Genomic DNA, 16436 nt, shown 5'->3' with positions numbered 1-16436 from the left:
TAGACATTGGACTAGACATTACAGTCTTCAACAATATGAATCTTTCAAACTAGCCACTCGATGATCTTCTTTGATTCAGAGAATTTGGAGAAAACTCAAAAATTTTGATTGATATTTGATCTCATTTTATGTCTTTAAATCCGAATATACATTCTGTTAGGAAGTATAATCTTGAAGAAAAACAAACGCTACTTGGGAGTTCTTTATTGCATAGAACATACAACAATATTACAATCATTACAAGGTCGAGCAACTCCTCTGTCAATATAAGCAGATGAAGCTTTCTTACAGTACTTCAAGCCAATCCATTGTAACACACTTTGGCCTCTCAAGTCCAAGTCCAAGAGCTCTGTCCCATATTATCTGCAAAGCAAACCAAAAATAACATAATGAGCTGAGCATCTGAGTTCTGTTTTAAATGGTTTGTAGTAACAAAGACGCATATATTACCTGAGAGCAGATAGCAAGACTCATTTAGACACCAAAGAGCACCGTGTAGTACCTATTCAAAACGCACAATTTTATTTTCGACTACTATCTATGTAATCTGTTATATGAATTGATCACCCTGGTACGTGAACCAAAGAAAAAAAAAATTGATCACCCTGGTAAAGGAGAAAAGATTAGAAATATTACCTTTCTGAGTTTGGTGAGAACAGGAGGCACAACTTCATAAAGCTTTGAAACCTATAGAGATGAAGGTTCTGTTAACCACTGCCCACAATGCAAGAGTTTATATAAGAAAGCAAAAGAAAGAAAGAAAAACAAAAATATCAGCTGGAAAAGAGGGTCATCAGGCAAATTCTTCAACGCAAACTCTCTCTGGCATACATATCTTGGATTAGTGTTCCGAAGAACACCATGTTCATATCCAAGAACTACCTGTAGACAAAATAACCCTTGTCAACTAATTATTGTTTGGTGAACAAATGTAATCATATACGAGAATAATATAGGTTAATAAGACCCAAATTTACTTAAAACAGGATCGAAAACCTTTTCTAACAATGTAATTACCAACAGCTATCAGACTGACAAACGAAATTAAGAGAATGTTCATTATCATTAATCACTCACTCATCGCACTACCGACCTAATTACGGAAATGACGGCGAGAGAGAGAGGTCCAGCGAGAGAGAGGTCCGGCGAGAGAGACAGAGAGAGAGAGGCACGGGAGAGAGAGAGATCTTGCGTGGCGGCGAGAGGACTGATCCAGCGAGAGAGGTGGTTCGGCGTGTGAGATCTTGAGTCGGATCTTGAGTTCAACAAATTTGTTGTTGTGGCTGCTCCAGTCAACAGTTTCGTGCTGGTCTTGTCATCAGTGAGTCAGGTTAAACCATGGGAGAAAGCTATAGAAGATAATGAGAAGAAAAGCTTTCATGAGAAGATGGGAAGACATGGAGAGTCGGAGAGAGAGAAACAAAAATTATCAGATTAGGGTTTTGGATTTTAGTATAATAAAGTAAAATTTAATATTATGTTAAATTTATTTTTTTGAGAAAATTAATATTTAAACGGGAAAATAAAATTTTCTAAATATTTTTTGCGGGAATAAAAACACTTTATTAAAATATATTTTTTTCCAAAAAACTTGGCACTAGCCCAAGAGAAAACCCTAATCTCTGTTTCTTTTCCGGCGGCCGCCGCCTTGTGCGGTCGCCGGATCCGCCTTTCGTCCTCTTGTGTGTCTATGTGTTTCACTCAATCTCTTCTCTTTCCCCTTCGTTTTTCTGCAGTAGTGTCGTAGTGAATGAGTTTTTGCTTGAAGTTCAGATCCGGTGTTGCTCTCTTCAGATCTGGAAGTTTCGGGCGTTTGGAGTTGCTTGAGGATGACCTCTCTTTCTGTCGTGTTCGTCCTCTATTATTATTGCAGACTCTGCGATTGGTTATCTCTGTTCCAGCTGGTGCTTCGTGGGCCTCACGATGGGTTGGGGTTCTAGGTTTCACCATTCATGTAAGATTCGTGCTCTCTATTGGTTTGAGGTTCCTTTGTTGGTTCTCCAAGAATTTCTGGCTCCTAGTGGAGAGATGGTTTTGTCGTTCGTTTCCGGTTCCTAATGGAGATACGGTCTTTGTGTATTTGTTGACTTGCTCTATCTCCTGCGACTTTCTGATGGCAGGTTGGTTACATTTTCAGCGGCCAATGTTAGGTTATCATAAGCCATAATTAGTGAGAATTGGTCTTTTAGAGAAGGATCTCAAAATTTTGTGTTCTTTCCAAGCCACTGCTGTGGATAAAAAAGGAGCCAGTTTAAAAGATCCGAGTTTGTGCTTTAACAATCTGGACCCTAATTTTGGATCTTCGATATCAAAGACAAATGGCACATAATAGTGTCATCTCTGTGATCTCATTTTTTCATGCTTCAGATGCTATCTTGTACATGTTGCATTGTTCATGCTTAAAACATGACATGAATTTTTAGTTCATCGCTAATAGTGTCACAAGTACGTAGTCACCGTTATCATGCGTATCTTGCGACATTGGTCCTCAATGGCTTGACCTCACTATCCGAGAAGAGGCATCCAGTGATGGCGTATAGTTACATGGATGTGGCGCTATGGATATTCTGTTCTCCATGCAATTATTTTTCGCTTCTTCGCTCCTGCGATTTGATATGACACCTAATGGTGTATTCTTTTTACTTTCTATATTATGTTTTTTGTTTTCCCTCAATCCTCTGTTTGTGAGGTGTGTGCGCTTCAGGGGGTTCATTTGTAACTATTTGTTATTGAATACATCAGCGTTAAAAAAAACACTTTATTATTTTTAACTCGAAAAACTTTGAAGTCTTCTAACGTAAAAACACAAGAAGACTTCTAGAAAACTTTCTAGAAGTTCCAGAGTTTAAACGGGAAACTAAAATATTTTTATTGGGAATAAGACTTTAATATATTTAACTCGGAAGACTTGGAAGTCTTCTAACGTAAAAACACAAGAAAACTTTCTGGAAGTAGTCTAGAAGACTTTCTGAAAGTCGTCTAGAAGACTTTCTCGAAGTCGTCTACACCCTAAATATACTTTAAACTCAAATAACTAACTAAATAAAAACAAATAATTCATTAACACAAAGCTAAAAGCATATATCAAAATTTAATTTTACAAAAAAAAAAAGTTAAGCTTCCAAAATCTAACTTTAAGAATACATACAATACTACAACATATGTTGTCAAACTCTAAACCAAAGAATATCATGACTCAATACTTCCACTTGTCGATGTTAAAAACGATTCAATTTTATTATATCTTAATTTATTCACTTACAACTGTTTATATTACAAGATTTCAATTTTTCTCCTATCAAATATTTTTTACAAAATTTGTAAATTATTTTTAAGATCTACTTTATGGGGATATATTCGTAAAACTGAATTCTCGTTTTGTGTTTGGTCATAAGGGGCTGATTGTAATTTTTAAGGCTTGAGTTATTTTTGCATTTGATTTAAGTTTGGGTATACTTTTGCATTTAAAATCTAGTTTTGAGTCATATTTGGCAAATTCCCCTATGAATATCTATGATTTTATCTTTTGCAAAAAATTAAAATATTATCATTTTGAGTTTGAATATTTATTTAAAAAAAAACTTTGGAAAATTACGTAACTATGTTTGAGTTTGGAAGATTACATGAATTTTGAATGTATTTTGTTACTACATTAATACATTATTTAATAAAAAAATATTTTAACTTTTGGTTACTATTATTTTTTCGACAGATTTTATTATAATTAAAATAAAAAATAAATGTATAATTAAAATTTGATTTATCATTAATATTTTAAATGAATTATTAAAATATCATAGTTCTATAATAACACATTTTTTAAAAAGTATATGAACTAAAGGTTATTATATACTACTTTCTTTTTTATATTAACATTTTTAAACAATATATTATTGAGAGTTTCAAAATAAAAATAAAAAATATATATACAGTTGTAGATATAAAAATTTAACTTATGTATAAAAATATTATATAGTTTACAAATTTTAACCCATTTTAATGATGAGTGATAATTTATTTAAATAAATCAATTATTTTTTTTGTTAATTTTCCTATTTAATAGTATATTTTTCATATTTAATTCATAAATCATTTCTATTTTTATATAATACAGAACATAATTATAAAATTATAAAAAATATTTTAGAAATTTTTATTTTCTTGTTTTAGAATAAAATTTTATTTAAAATTAATTTATAATAATATTATATTAATAATTGTGAAATTAATTAATGTGTTATTTTATAAACATATTTAAAATTTTAGTAAGATTTTGTTTGATTCTTTCTCAACAGATTTTGTTATAATTTAAAAAATAAATAAATTTGTAGCTGGTTTATTATTAATGTAAATAATCAAATATGTCATATTAACTAATTATTTAAGATGACCATCCCCTAGACATTATTTTTGAAGTGATTTCACACATGTCATCTCCATAATCACTCTCACGAAAAAGATGTGACATGACATACTAAAATTGATGACATGGATTATGACTAAAAGAGACATGAACAACTACATTTAATGTTAATTTCAATTTTTGGTAACTTTTGATAATATGATAATAACTAATAATTCATCATTAAAATAAATTTGTTTAAATAATATGACAAAGGAAATATAAAAGATTCTAAAATTTCGAAATATTATTTAAATATATTTTTATAATCATAAAAAATTTCATACTAAAAATATTTTCAAAATGTTATACAATCTTTTTTAAGAAAAAATTAAATTTTTAATAGTAATATCATTTGTTTATTTTTGATACCTATAAATTTTAGGAATGATTTTTAATTTTTAATTTTGATAATTATAAAAAAATTATATCAATTTTACTGTATACAAGTAATTTAATTTATCTTAACCAAAATAAATAAATTATAATATATGTAAATTATGATTTTAAATATAACTTGAATATAATTATAAACAAAACGAATTATTCATTTTAATTATATGTTTAACTTAGGCCTGGGCGTTCGGGTACCCGTTGGCATTCGGGTACCCGTTGGCATTCGGGTTGGGTTTTTCGGATTTTCAGATTTTCAGGTTTACGCTTCTAGGTCCCATACTAAAATTTTATTAGTACGGGTCGGGTTCGGATAATAACACTTCGGGTTCGGTTCAAAATTATATTGCATCATAAAACCCATAAAGTAATCATATATCGTACGGATTCGGGTTATATCGGTTCGGTTCGGATATAACCAAAGTAAAAAACAAATTTTTTGAAGTAAAACATAAAGAAAAACATCTAAATTAAATAAAAATTAATCTATCACATATAAAATTGATAAAATAACAATAAAATGTTAAATCAAGCATGAAAACAAACATCATTTGTAAAAAATATGTATTGCCTTATAGAGAGTAGACTTTTTATTTCAATGAGCCAATTATAAAATACATATTTATAACTAATTGTGTACTTAAAGCATTTATTAGAATTTTAGTATTTATTATTATATATAATATTACCACAAATATTAAATTTAATAATTGGAATACTTATATATATTTCAAAATATTTATATTGACTATTAATTTCGGATTTTTCGGGTTACCCGTTCGGGTTCGGTTAATAACACTTCGGGTTCGGATATTTTTTGTACCACCCTACAAGACCCGTTCGGGTATTTTTACGTTTCGGGTCGGATAACGGGTCGGGTTTTTTGGTTCGGGTTCGATTCGGATTTCGGGTTCCGGATTTTATGCCCAGGCCTAGTTTAACTAACTCATTATTTAGTATTTTTATTAAAATATTAGTTTAAAATAATAAAATTTAAAATATTAATCAATTTTATTTTTAAATATAATTTAAATTTTTATCACTGCACATGGTGATAAATTTTTAAATAATAATCAATTTTATTTTTAAATAAAATACCTAGTACAAATTATAAGCATTCTCTCACATTGGAAGCATAACGACGAGCATTCATCACGGAATATATTAGTATAATTATGTATAAATTCTCTTAAAAGTAATCCATACAGCTTGTGTATAATTAAACTGTTTGTGGATGCCTTAACTTTATGATATGTAGTCAGAAACCTAACTTCTTATAAATGGATTTTTTGAATTCATATACGAAGCTACAGAATATTTATACAAACAATTCTTATACTTTTCTAAAGTAATATACATAACTAGGGGTGTCCCGGCGCTGCGGCCGGGTTCGGACGTTGTTTTCTCGAATTAAGAATTTGAAGTCCCGAACTAACAATAGATTTTATGAGTACATGGAAGGAGAAATCGGACTTGGAGTCTTTTGCTTTCGACAGATGTTTATGCATTTTGACTCCTCCAGAATTAAAATGTTAAAAAGTTTTTAATAATGGAATAGAGCCATTTTTTGGTCTTAAATTACTAATTGGTGTACTGTCCGTATGTATAACGGTTTGTTTTTTTTATCTTTTATGGTTTTATCTTTAACGTTCAGTTGATGGTAGGAGTCAATACATAAGGGATTAAAGATTATTTAAGAAAGTAAAGTAAACAATAAATCAATTTTTAAAAGTTTTCTTGATGGAATCCAGCTTGGTTTTTATAAAGTAAAGTAAACAATAACATAAACAGAGATTGAAGTTACACGACTTGCATCTCACTCTAACACTAAGCATCCCCAAACCTTTATTTCACTCCATGATGTTGATGATTAGCTAATACTCTTTCTGCATTGTTGTTGTTTCCACGTGAAATCACTTGCTCTGCAGTCAATGCTTACCACTGTCTCCGCTTGACAAGGTAGTGGTGTTGAGTCCATTGTGCTTGCTTCATCAATTGTAGCATCAGGGCAACCTGTGGTGTTCTCTGCACATTCAAAAAGGATAATTAGAAATAGTATAAAGCAAAGCAAAGCAAAGCAAAGCGGTTGAGTATGGTATGTAACAGTCCACACATGCTAAGAAAGGCAACAATGCATGATTAGAAGGAAAAGAAGAGAATATACCGTTGTTGAGACCAATGGAGCTCTTTCACAACCGGGCAAGAAGCTGAAGTCTGAAGCGATAAGCGACATCGTTGGCAGCTTTGCATCAACATTCAATGCAACAGTTATGAAATAGGCTTTGAGCAAAAAGAGAGTGGTGTTCTTTGAAAATCTGTATGAAGACAATTGAAATGTCCAAATATACAGTATTTACGGACCTGCAAAAGGGAGTAAACAGAATGATCAAGAGACAGCAGACTCAGACAAAATGACATCTATAAAATTTGTACGTCCGGCTGTATGAAGATTTATCAGAGGATGGATGCAAAGAACATGCTTATAGGTATCATACATGTCACGTATCCAAAAGGGCTGGAATCCAAATATGAGAAAAAGAAAGATATGATAGAAGAAGAAGTATAGGAAAGAATAAAATAGGCAGGCTTACATTTAGAATGTCATTCTAACAGGTGCGACAACCTGCGTTATAGAAGAAGATAAGATACTTATTTACTTGATAATTATACAAAAGGTCAAATACGCCGGATGAGCATGAAGCTTAGAATACCTTGAATACTCAAATAAGAAGGAAGGCCACGAACTTAGAAAATCCCATATGGATCATAAGTAGGTGTTATCGGAAGTGGAAAATTGAAGTATTTGGGAGATAGAATCCACTGCAACACAAAATCCAAAAACAATAGACCCTAATTAAAGACAGCCTAGAAACGAAAAAGAAGAAGAACAAACAACTATAGTCCGTAACACTAAGACATAAGACTTCTGGCTCAAAGCTTTTGAGGCTATGGTTTCATTCGATTCAAATCTCAAATTCTATGGCGTATAAAATCCATGAAAGTGAAATATCCTTGTATAGAATAATACTAGAAGTGAGGAGAAGATATAGGTATCTATCCCATATTTCTTTCGATCCACTTCTCAAAAGCAAATAAAACGCATTGGAGATTTGAAATCGAGAATCACAGTCAGATCCGAGAAGAAGGATTTCTAACAATACCTCGATTTGGAAAGACGAAGAATCCTTCGACTTTGGTACGAAAGCGCGAATCAGGGAGACCTCGGATAGAAGCCCATTGCTAAGAGTGGTGGGTCTGATAATCGCAGGCTACGATCCCATTTATAAACACGTAAATGCAAAGATTAATGTATCTGAAAGAGGATAGTCGGTAAGTCAAGCCGTTATACAGACGAAGGTATGAGAAGTGAGATCTGAAGAGTCAAGCCGATTATACTCTGCATGTCAACCGGGAAAACAAACCAAACCCTAATAAAATATGGATCTCTTTTCTAAAGCTTTAATAGCCCATTCCATTAATCAGATTAAAGTTAGCTCAAGTTACAGATCTCCAGCGACAAACATTTCAAAATAGTTAAAGAGATGAGGCCACGTGTCAGTAATTGCTCCATGCTCTATGATGAGGTGGAGGAAAGAGGAGAGATCATAAGTCAACTTTATTATTATAGATAGATAGATTGCATGTTATTCAAAGACACGGATATACATGTTCTTCTTTTTTTTGACACTAGTAGATAAACACGAACATATCCCAACGACATATTGACCATGATAAGTCGAGGACAAGAGTTAGAAAAATAGTCAAATAGATATGGGGCAGATATTAGTCATTTGTGAGTGTTGGATGGTGATTCAACATTAAGAATCTGATCCTAGCTTGTTGAAGTTAGAAGAAGAAGCTGTAACTGGAACTTGAAGTAAGGTATATGAAGAGCTCAAGTTCGTGGTTCTTGAAGCTTATCAATAGTGACGAAAAAGCGTTTGATTCTCAATAGTGAGGCTTAGGCCCATTTAGGTAAAACAATATGTATTGGCTATAGGTTCATACATTGTAAGTTCAGTATTGAGTCTTGTAACTAGGTAAAACGTATACGTTCTCGAGTCTGTATATAAGGCGTAGTCTTCACATCTAAATACACAAGAAATTTTTTACCTCTTTCTAGGTTTCTTAACATGATATCATAACTTTGAAAATCTAAACTCCTACAAGATTTTCTAGCTATTCGATTATGAGATCTCGTTTGTCTGAACTTCTACGATGGCTGGTATGGAATCATCCCTCGTTTCTTCTGTTTCACAAACAGAACGTACGATTTTTCCATATGACTTGACCTCTGGAGACAACCCCAGAACCTTGATCTCCAAACCATTTTTGTGTGGTCCTAACTATGGTGAATGGCAACCAACATTCATTTGGAGTTAAAAGCAAGAAAGAAATTCAGTTTTGCTGATGGGAGTATACCTCAACCTCTCAAGGACTCACCAGATTATGAAGATTGGTTAGCAAATAACGCTCTTGTTGTCTCCTGGATTAAACTCACCGTAGATGAACTGTCTTCTTCAATGTCACATATTGACGATTCTCAAGAGCTTTGGACACATATCCAAAAACGATTTGGAGTGAAGAACCGTCAACGAGTCCAACAACTCAAAACCGAGTTGGCGACGTGTCGACAAAAAGGATTGGCAATAGATGTTTACTACGGAAAATTCACTCAGTTGTGGAGAAGTTTGGATGATTATCAAAAAGCCAAAAATGGAGGAAGTTCGACAGGAGGGAGACGAAGACAAGCTGCGCCAGTTTCTTATGGGATTTGATGAAACAGAGTACGGAGCTGTGAAATCTGCACTTCTATCTCGGGTTCCTCTGCCCTCTATCGAGGAAGCTTATAAGATGCTAACTCGGGATGAAGAGTCTAAATCACTTGGACAAATGAACACTGAAAGAAGGCAGAGTGTCAGCTCCATGTCACTTGGACAAATGAACAACTAACATGGAGCTGTGTGTACTGACTATGGCAAGAGTGGACGTACTGCTGAGACTTGCTTTTGACGCATTGGATATCCTGATTGGTGGGAAGAGAAGTCGCATCTGAAACAGTCTTCATCTTCGTCGCAATTTACAGGAACGGGTCGTTGTAGTGGCTCTGCAGTCGGAAACACATCTAAAGCAAATCACGCTGCAGTCATCACTCTTAAGGCTCGTGTTCTGTCTATCTTGGCATCTCTTATGAAATCGCACACACTGACGACAGCAGATAGAATGGGTATCAGTGGATTGAGTGATGCTCAATGGAAGACATTGGTAAACATGTTTGATGAACGCAAAATCTCATCTGATAAACATCATTCTGGTAAGCAATTCTTTGAATCTTGGATCATTGATTCTAGAGCTTCTAATCACACGACAGGTACCCTTGACTTTCTCTTAAACATCTCTGATATGTCTCTATGGGTTCATCTTAGCGACTCCGAGAAGTGTATTTTGTAGGTGGCCTTGACTACCATCTGATATATGTATCTCAGCTTACTCGCGATAGTGGTTTCTTAGTTCCAATGACTGATCAGATTTGTGTTATTCAGGATCACATTGGAGTGGGTAGGGAAAGCAACATGCTGTACGTCTTTAGAGGTGTGGAGACTGTTGGAGCTGTTCAGCAGACCAGTGGTTTGACGATTGATGACTGGCACCGTCGCCTAGGTCACCTATCTTCTAAAGCATTGATTTGTTGAAGCTTTCTGATTTTAGTAGTACTGTTTTTGAATTTAAAAAGTGTGACGTTTGTATACGTGCCAAGCAAGCACAAAACTCATTCCCTTTAAGCATTAATAAGACGAGTTTTGCTTTCGAAATGATTCACTGCGACTTATAGGGCCCTTATCGCACTACTATATGTGCAGAGCTCGTTACTTTCTCACCATTCTAGAAGACTTCAGTCGTGCAGTCTGGATTTACCTTCTTCCGAACAAGAAAGAGGGTCTTACTCATCTGAAATTTTTTTTTGCGCTTGTGGAAATACAATTTTCTACTAAAGTGAAAATTATACGAAGTGATAATGGTTTAGAATTCACATGTCTCTCCGATTACTTTACACAAAATGGTATCGTGCATGAGACCTCTTGAGTAGGGACTCCGCAGCAGAATGGGAGAGTTTAGCGCAAACATCGTAACATATTGAATGTGGCTCGAGCATTACGATTTCAGTTGGGTCTTCCGGTTGAATTTTGGGGATATTGTGCACTTACATCTGGATATATGATTAATCAAACTCCTACTGCGTACTTGTTTACAAACGACCGCCTCCACTGAATCATCTTCGTGTTGTGTTATGTCCACAATAAGATATACGGAGGTGATAAATTTGCAACTTGCAGCAATCACTCAGTCTTTCTTCGTTATCCTTTTAGTCAAAAGGCTGGAGAGTGTATAACATTTAAACTGGAGTCGTATCTGTTTCTCGAGATGCTATATTCAATGAAATAGAGTTCCCGTTTCTTGATCATCTTCCTCATGTGAACATTTAATCACCGACACCACATGATATCTCAGTGCCCATCAGTGACGACGTCTGTTTACTGACCCTGTACCTTCAGCCACAACTGTTTTATCTTCGGAACCAGAAGCTCCACTGGCATACACTCATCATGCAACATCGGTAACATGTGATGACACCGCTCCTACTCCATCCTCTAGTGAGATCATATCACCACTGGAAACCACTACGGTAGTTGCTTCAAACTTAGACGAAGATGAGGTTCTTCCTGACGAGACTGATGTTAACATGTATCCCTCATCTCCTGAAATATTGGGACGTGGACATCGCACCAAAAGACCACCTACGAAACTGGCAATCTATGTGGCAACATTACGTCATTCGCCACCTCCGCCTGCAACACCATATCCGTTGGATAAGTTTTTTTCAAGTCATAACTTCTCTCCAAAGTACCAGGCATATGTGATGGCTATCACAAAAGGTTATGAGCCTCATCATTATGAGGAAGATGTTCTTGATGATCACTGGCGTTCAGTTGTTCGTGAAGAAATAGATGCTTGTGAAGAGAGTGGTCCATGGACTCTTGAAGTATTACCACCGGGAAAGAAAGCGCTTGGTTGTAATGGGTTTTTCATCTCAAATTAAATTGTGAAGGACAACTGGTTAGACATAAGGCATGCCTTGTGGTATTGGGTAACACCCAGACCGAAGGAGGAGACTTCAATGAGACTTTCACTCCGGTCGCTAAGATGATTACGGTTCGAGCATTTCTTCAACTAGCAGCCTCGCGTGATTGGGAGATTCACCAAATGGATGTTCACAACGCCTTTCTTCATAGAGATCGTGGTGAAGAAATTTATATGCAATTCCCACTTGGGTTTAGAACCGGTGGCAATTCAAAGGTATGCTGATTATAGAAGTCGCTTTATTGTTTGAAGCAAGCTCCAAGATTCTGGTACGCCAAACTCGCTACTGCTTTGAAAGAGTATGGCTTTCAGAAAAAACGACTTTGATCATTCTCTATTTACGTTTCAAAAGACTGATATGATCTTAGTAGTTCTTGTCTACGTCGATGACCCAATTATCTTTGGAAGTAAGGTTTCTTACATCACAAAATCTAAGTCATATCTGAGCACTTATTTTCGTATGAAGGATCTTGGCATCTTTCAATATTCTTGGGGATAGAAGTAGCTCGAAATCTAAGTTTGCTATCGACATCATCACGGAAACGAGTCTACTAGTAGTCAAACCAGAAAAATTCCCACTTGAACAACATCATCAGCTAGCTCGTGCCAACGGTGCCACACTACAGAATCCCATGCAGTATCGTCGTCTCATTGGTAAGCTCATTTACCTTGGAGTAACAAGACCATACCTGTCATATGTTATCCATATATTGTCTCAGTTAATGGGATCGCCGAAAACAGAACACTGGGATGCTACCTTGAGGGTTGTTCGATACCTGAAACAGAGTCCGGGACAGGGACTACTTCTACGCGCCCCTGCTCCTTTAACTCTCATGGTGTGGTGTGACGCTGACTGGGGTAAGTGTCCAGTAACACAACGCTCTCTTACTGGTTGGTTTATTCATCTTGGAGGCTCGCTATTATCGTGGAAAATGATGAAACAAGATGTTGTTTCTCGCTCTTCAGCTGATGCTGAATATAGGGCCATGGCTGACACTATAACTGAAATTATTTGGCTTCGTAATCTACTTCCAGCACTTGGAGCCGACTGTTCTTATGTGTTCCCTCTACATTCTGATAGACCCTCCGCAATTCACTTGGCAGCCAACTCCATCTTCCATGTTTGCACGAAACACATAGGTATAGCCTATCATTTTATACGAGATGAAAAACTCGAGGGGTCATACAGACGAAACATGTCTCCACGAAGTCTCAGCTTGCAGATATAATCGCCAATCCGCTTGGATGCAGAGAATTTGTATTTGATTTCTTGTCAAGATGGGTGTTTGTAATATGCACACTCCATCTTGAGGAGAGGTACTGGGCCATAGGCCCATAAATTGTAAGTTTGATATTGAGTCTTGTAATTAGGTAAAAATGTTTTGTAACTAGGTAAAAAGTATATGTTGCCGAGTCTGTATATAAGGCGTAACTTTCACGTCTTAATACACAAGAAAACCTTTTATCTCCTTCTAGATTATTTAACAGTACGATGCTGCCTTATATATAACCATATAAATCATAAGCATTCAGTGCCACATTGCAAGCATATTAGGAGAAGATGGTCGAACATTGAAAGATACTTACTTCGATGGGGTTGACTCGTGATCGTAAGACGAGTGGCCTATGCCAGTGACTTCCATTGCACAATAAGGAAGGGTGCTTAGCTTAAGGTCTTCCCAAGTGGATGATCCTGCGTCATTATTTGTGGCAGCAAGGGTGTTCGCGCGGCCTCTTCCATTTCCCAACAGTTCAATTTCTTTTTAAGGTTAAGTGTTTGTGGCTTAGACGAATCATCTATTGTTAGCTAGACAGAGAGGTTGGGACTTGCAACTATTTGATAAATTCAGAATAGATTGCGAATAATATATTATCTGTTGACGGAAGTTTAATGAATGATCCCCAAGTTTCTATGATACAAGAAATCTAAGACTGGCTCGTTTCTTATCCCATCTGTAAATAAAAGCTAATGACAGTAGACTTTCGAGTAAAGATTCTTTTAATTTCTCCAATTCAAATTTTGTTACCTCTTTGTTTGCCTTACAAAACATATGTATCCATATCAATCGTTAGAGCCTAAAAATACGTTCAGTTTGGACATTGGATGGAAACATGGTGTTGATTTGTGCAACTGTCTGGCCATTTATTTGAATATTAATTATTTGTCAATAATTTGATTTAAAAGTTAAAATTAATTTTCACATTCATTAAAATACTAAATGCGGCTGGGTGGGCGGGTGAGTTGTATATTGGTGTCTCTATAATGTAAAATATACAGTATATTTTAGGATGCCTAATTAATCATCTAGACCGGCCTGAAGACGGTTCCATTTTCACACAGTGTCTAACAATTTTAGGCGTAGTCTTTTCTTAGTGCAGTGGAAAACGTTGAAATATATATAATGTAAAATGGGGATTTGTCTTAGCATTAGTATGACAATTTAAATGAACTATATTTGGTTACATTTTCAGGTCAAGCTGGAAACAAGACGAAAACTACGACGCTCTAATCTCCTAGAGACATAAATATACATTTTTCTCAACGCCCGCAATGCAACTATAATATAAGTCTGAATATACATACACCTACTGTTCTTTAGTAATTCCATAAGTACCCATTGAGGAACTCATGGCTATTCAGTAGTTCATCAAAGTCACAGGTACAAGTCGGAAAAGTTCCCGTCCCAGACAACAAATCCGATGGTAAAGTGTTACTCGTGCCCTTGGTTTCTACGGTTATTTGGTAGGTACTCGTTTCTGCAACCCTCATATCTTGAACCGCAACAGAAGATTCATCAGTGGATGTGATCATGGGGTTACTTGTGGGAGAAGAAACCACTTGCTTTACGGACTTTTTGGTTACGGCCGGTTTGGTTTGAGAAGATTTGGCTCGAGTCGAACCGGCTAATGAGTTTCTCCGGGTTGGTAACTCATGGTTGTGTTCATTTGTATACGTTATGGTGAACTTTTCCGGGTTCTGAGGATTTCTTTCGACTTGTTTTCTTGCCAAACACCCCTTTGAGCTGCTGCACCTGTAATAACTCCTGAAGAAACAAAAGAGGTTAAGTAGGTCAAACCGGTTTTTTGGTTAAAAGTAAGGATAGGATTATGTTAAACCGGAAATGGTTTAAGACCTTGGGTATGGAGATCCTTTGATGGGTTTCTGCCCGTATTTACGCCATGCCCATGCATCCGACAACAGATTTTCTTCCTTCACTTGCTCAACAACTCTCTTTAGTTGATTCTTCTTGCTGTTCAAATTCAAATCATAAATTATTTAATTCAACAAGGAGCATACATATTCATGATAATTATAATTATGAAAAACAAGTTGGTGATATTAATAACTATATAGTATACCCTACATTTGTAAAGATGAATTTTCTAGCATTTTATGTTTTTTTTCTTATACATTCTCAGTTTTCTATGCATATATTATTAATTTGCATAACAAATTTTATAGTATATCGAAATATTTATTGACAATAATTATATTTTTAAATTTCTATTGCTTGAGTCGTAGGAAATTGTTTAGTTCAAAAAGTTTATACATTTATGATCAAACAGAAATTGCTTTCCTAATATGTATAAAATTCTAATAAAATTATTTTCAAGAAGTGGTTCATAATAGTAACCCAGACAGCTGAAAATCAGTTTTTTATATGAATATTCTTTTTTTTTTGTTCAAAACATTTATGAATATTCAAGCTTTTTTGTTGCATTTGAAAGTAGATTTTCAAGTATAACTGACCTCTTCTTCGATTTGGATACTGGGATTCGGATATGATCAACTCTTGATCCGTTAGATTGAAGACAACTATGTGTTCGTTGTTTCTTATCATCTCGGAAACTTCTTGAATCTCCGGGGACAGAGACGGAGCTTGTGAGGATTGTTTGTGAGGCGAAAGGGTAAAAAGGTTTGTAGAGTTCACCAAGTTCGTCTAAACCGGTTGTCTCCATCTCCGGTTCATAGAAACTAGCCGTCTCAATCGGAAGGCAAAACGGAGGTGAAAACCCACCGGAGCTTTCCCCAGAAAAGGCGTCTCCGGAGCCTAAGTAACCTCTGACTATTGCTTCTAAATCTCCTTCGTCCATATAAGCCACCTCACCCATATCTCTCTCTCGAATATTGTTTCCCTTTTATATCTTTTTTTTTTGTTTCTTTCACAGGTATATGGCGAGGAAAAGCCTTTTGGGGAACATCAGTTTATATAAAGAATGAAAAAGGATGGTTTGTGGTTTAGGGTTCTTTTTTTTTTGGTTTTCTATGTAAACCGTTAGTAATCATTTAACTTTTAAAATTTATTTAGTAGACTTTTGAAAAAGTCAATTCGTACCTAAACTTAGAATTTGATACATTTGCTATCCATCTCCGACAAAATATCTCAATTTTGGATCATACACCAAAACTAAGAGTATTCTATATTTCTGCTATTTTATCATCAGATATTGACAATATTTATATATATATATATATATATATATATATATATATATATAT

At 35.1% G+C, this 16436-nt stretch overlaps 1 protein-coding gene, 2 long non-coding RNA genes and 1 other non-coding gene across 5 annotated transcripts; 2 read left to right on the top strand and 2 right to left on the bottom strand.

Annotated features, from left to right (window-relative positions):
- Positions 1-83: 83 nt before the first annotated feature.
- Positions 84-1413, bottom strand: LOC106421775. Its single transcript, XR_001284241.3, has 4 exons — positions 1094-1413; positions 637-882; positions 451-502; positions 84-363 (listed from the first exon to the last, which is right to left on the bottom strand). It is a non-coding gene; the product is annotated as an uncharacterized LOC106421775 (long non-coding RNA).
- A 133-nt stretch (positions 1414-1546) lies between these two features.
- Positions 1547-2766, top strand: LOC106421711. The gene is made up of 2 exons (XR_001284231.3): positions 1547-1954; positions 2121-2766. It is a non-coding gene; the product is annotated as an uncharacterized LOC106421711 (long non-coding RNA).
- Positions 2767-6513: 3747 nt separating this feature from the next.
- On the bottom strand, positions 6514-16193 carry LOC106421712 (probable WRKY transcription factor 29). Of its 2 annotated transcripts, XM_048752897.1 has the most exons (7): positions 15687-16193; positions 15070-15186; positions 7957-14979; positions 7507-7615; positions 7387-7418; positions 6960-7156; positions 6514-6820 (listed from the first exon to the last, which is right to left on the bottom strand). In XM_048752897.1, exons 1-3 carry the CDS (start codon positions 16046-16048, stop codon positions 14532-14534), a joined length of 927 nt encoding a protein of 308 aa, XP_048608854.1. In that variant the 5' UTR covers positions 16049-16193; the 3' UTR covers positions 6514-6820; positions 6960-7156; positions 7387-7418; positions 7507-7615; positions 7957-14531. The 2 variants fall into 2 exon arrangements, with proteins under 2 accessions (XP_048608854.1, XP_048608855.1); XM_048752898.1 differs by lacking the exons at positions 7387-7418; positions 7507-7615.
- On the top strand, positions 13515-13673 carry LOC125584662. The gene has a single exon (XR_007321572.1). It is a non-coding gene; the product is annotated as a U1 spliceosomal RNA (small nuclear RNA).
- Positions 16194-16436: the final 243 nt, after the last annotated feature.

This window comes from Brassica napus, chromosome C3, assembly GCF_020379485.1.
Source record: "Brassica napus cultivar Da-Ae chromosome C3, Da-Ae, whole genome shotgun sequence".
Taxonomy (NCBI): domain Eukaryota; kingdom Viridiplantae; phylum Streptophyta; class Magnoliopsida; order Brassicales; family Brassicaceae; genus Brassica; species Brassica napus.
Note: the sequence above shows the minus strand (reverse complement) of the source record. Positions and strands in the feature narration are given on the sequence as shown.

What these genes read in the sequence shown, in the direction of transcription:
- LOC106421712 (XM_048752897.1), bottom strand. Translation starts at nt 16,048, where the DNA reads ATGGGTGAGGTGGCTTATATGGACGAAGGAGATTTAGAAGCAATAGTC. An exon ending in GTATCCAAATCGAAGAAGAG is followed by an intron (nt 15,187 to 15,686) that starts GTCAGTTATACT and finishes GAATTTGAACAG; the next exon opens with CAAGAAGAATCAACTAAAGA. An exon ending in AAAGGATCTCCATACCCAAG is followed by an intron (nt 14,980 to 15,069) that starts GTCTTAAACCAT and finishes TTGTTTCTTCAG; the next exon opens with GAGTTATTACAGGTGCAGCA.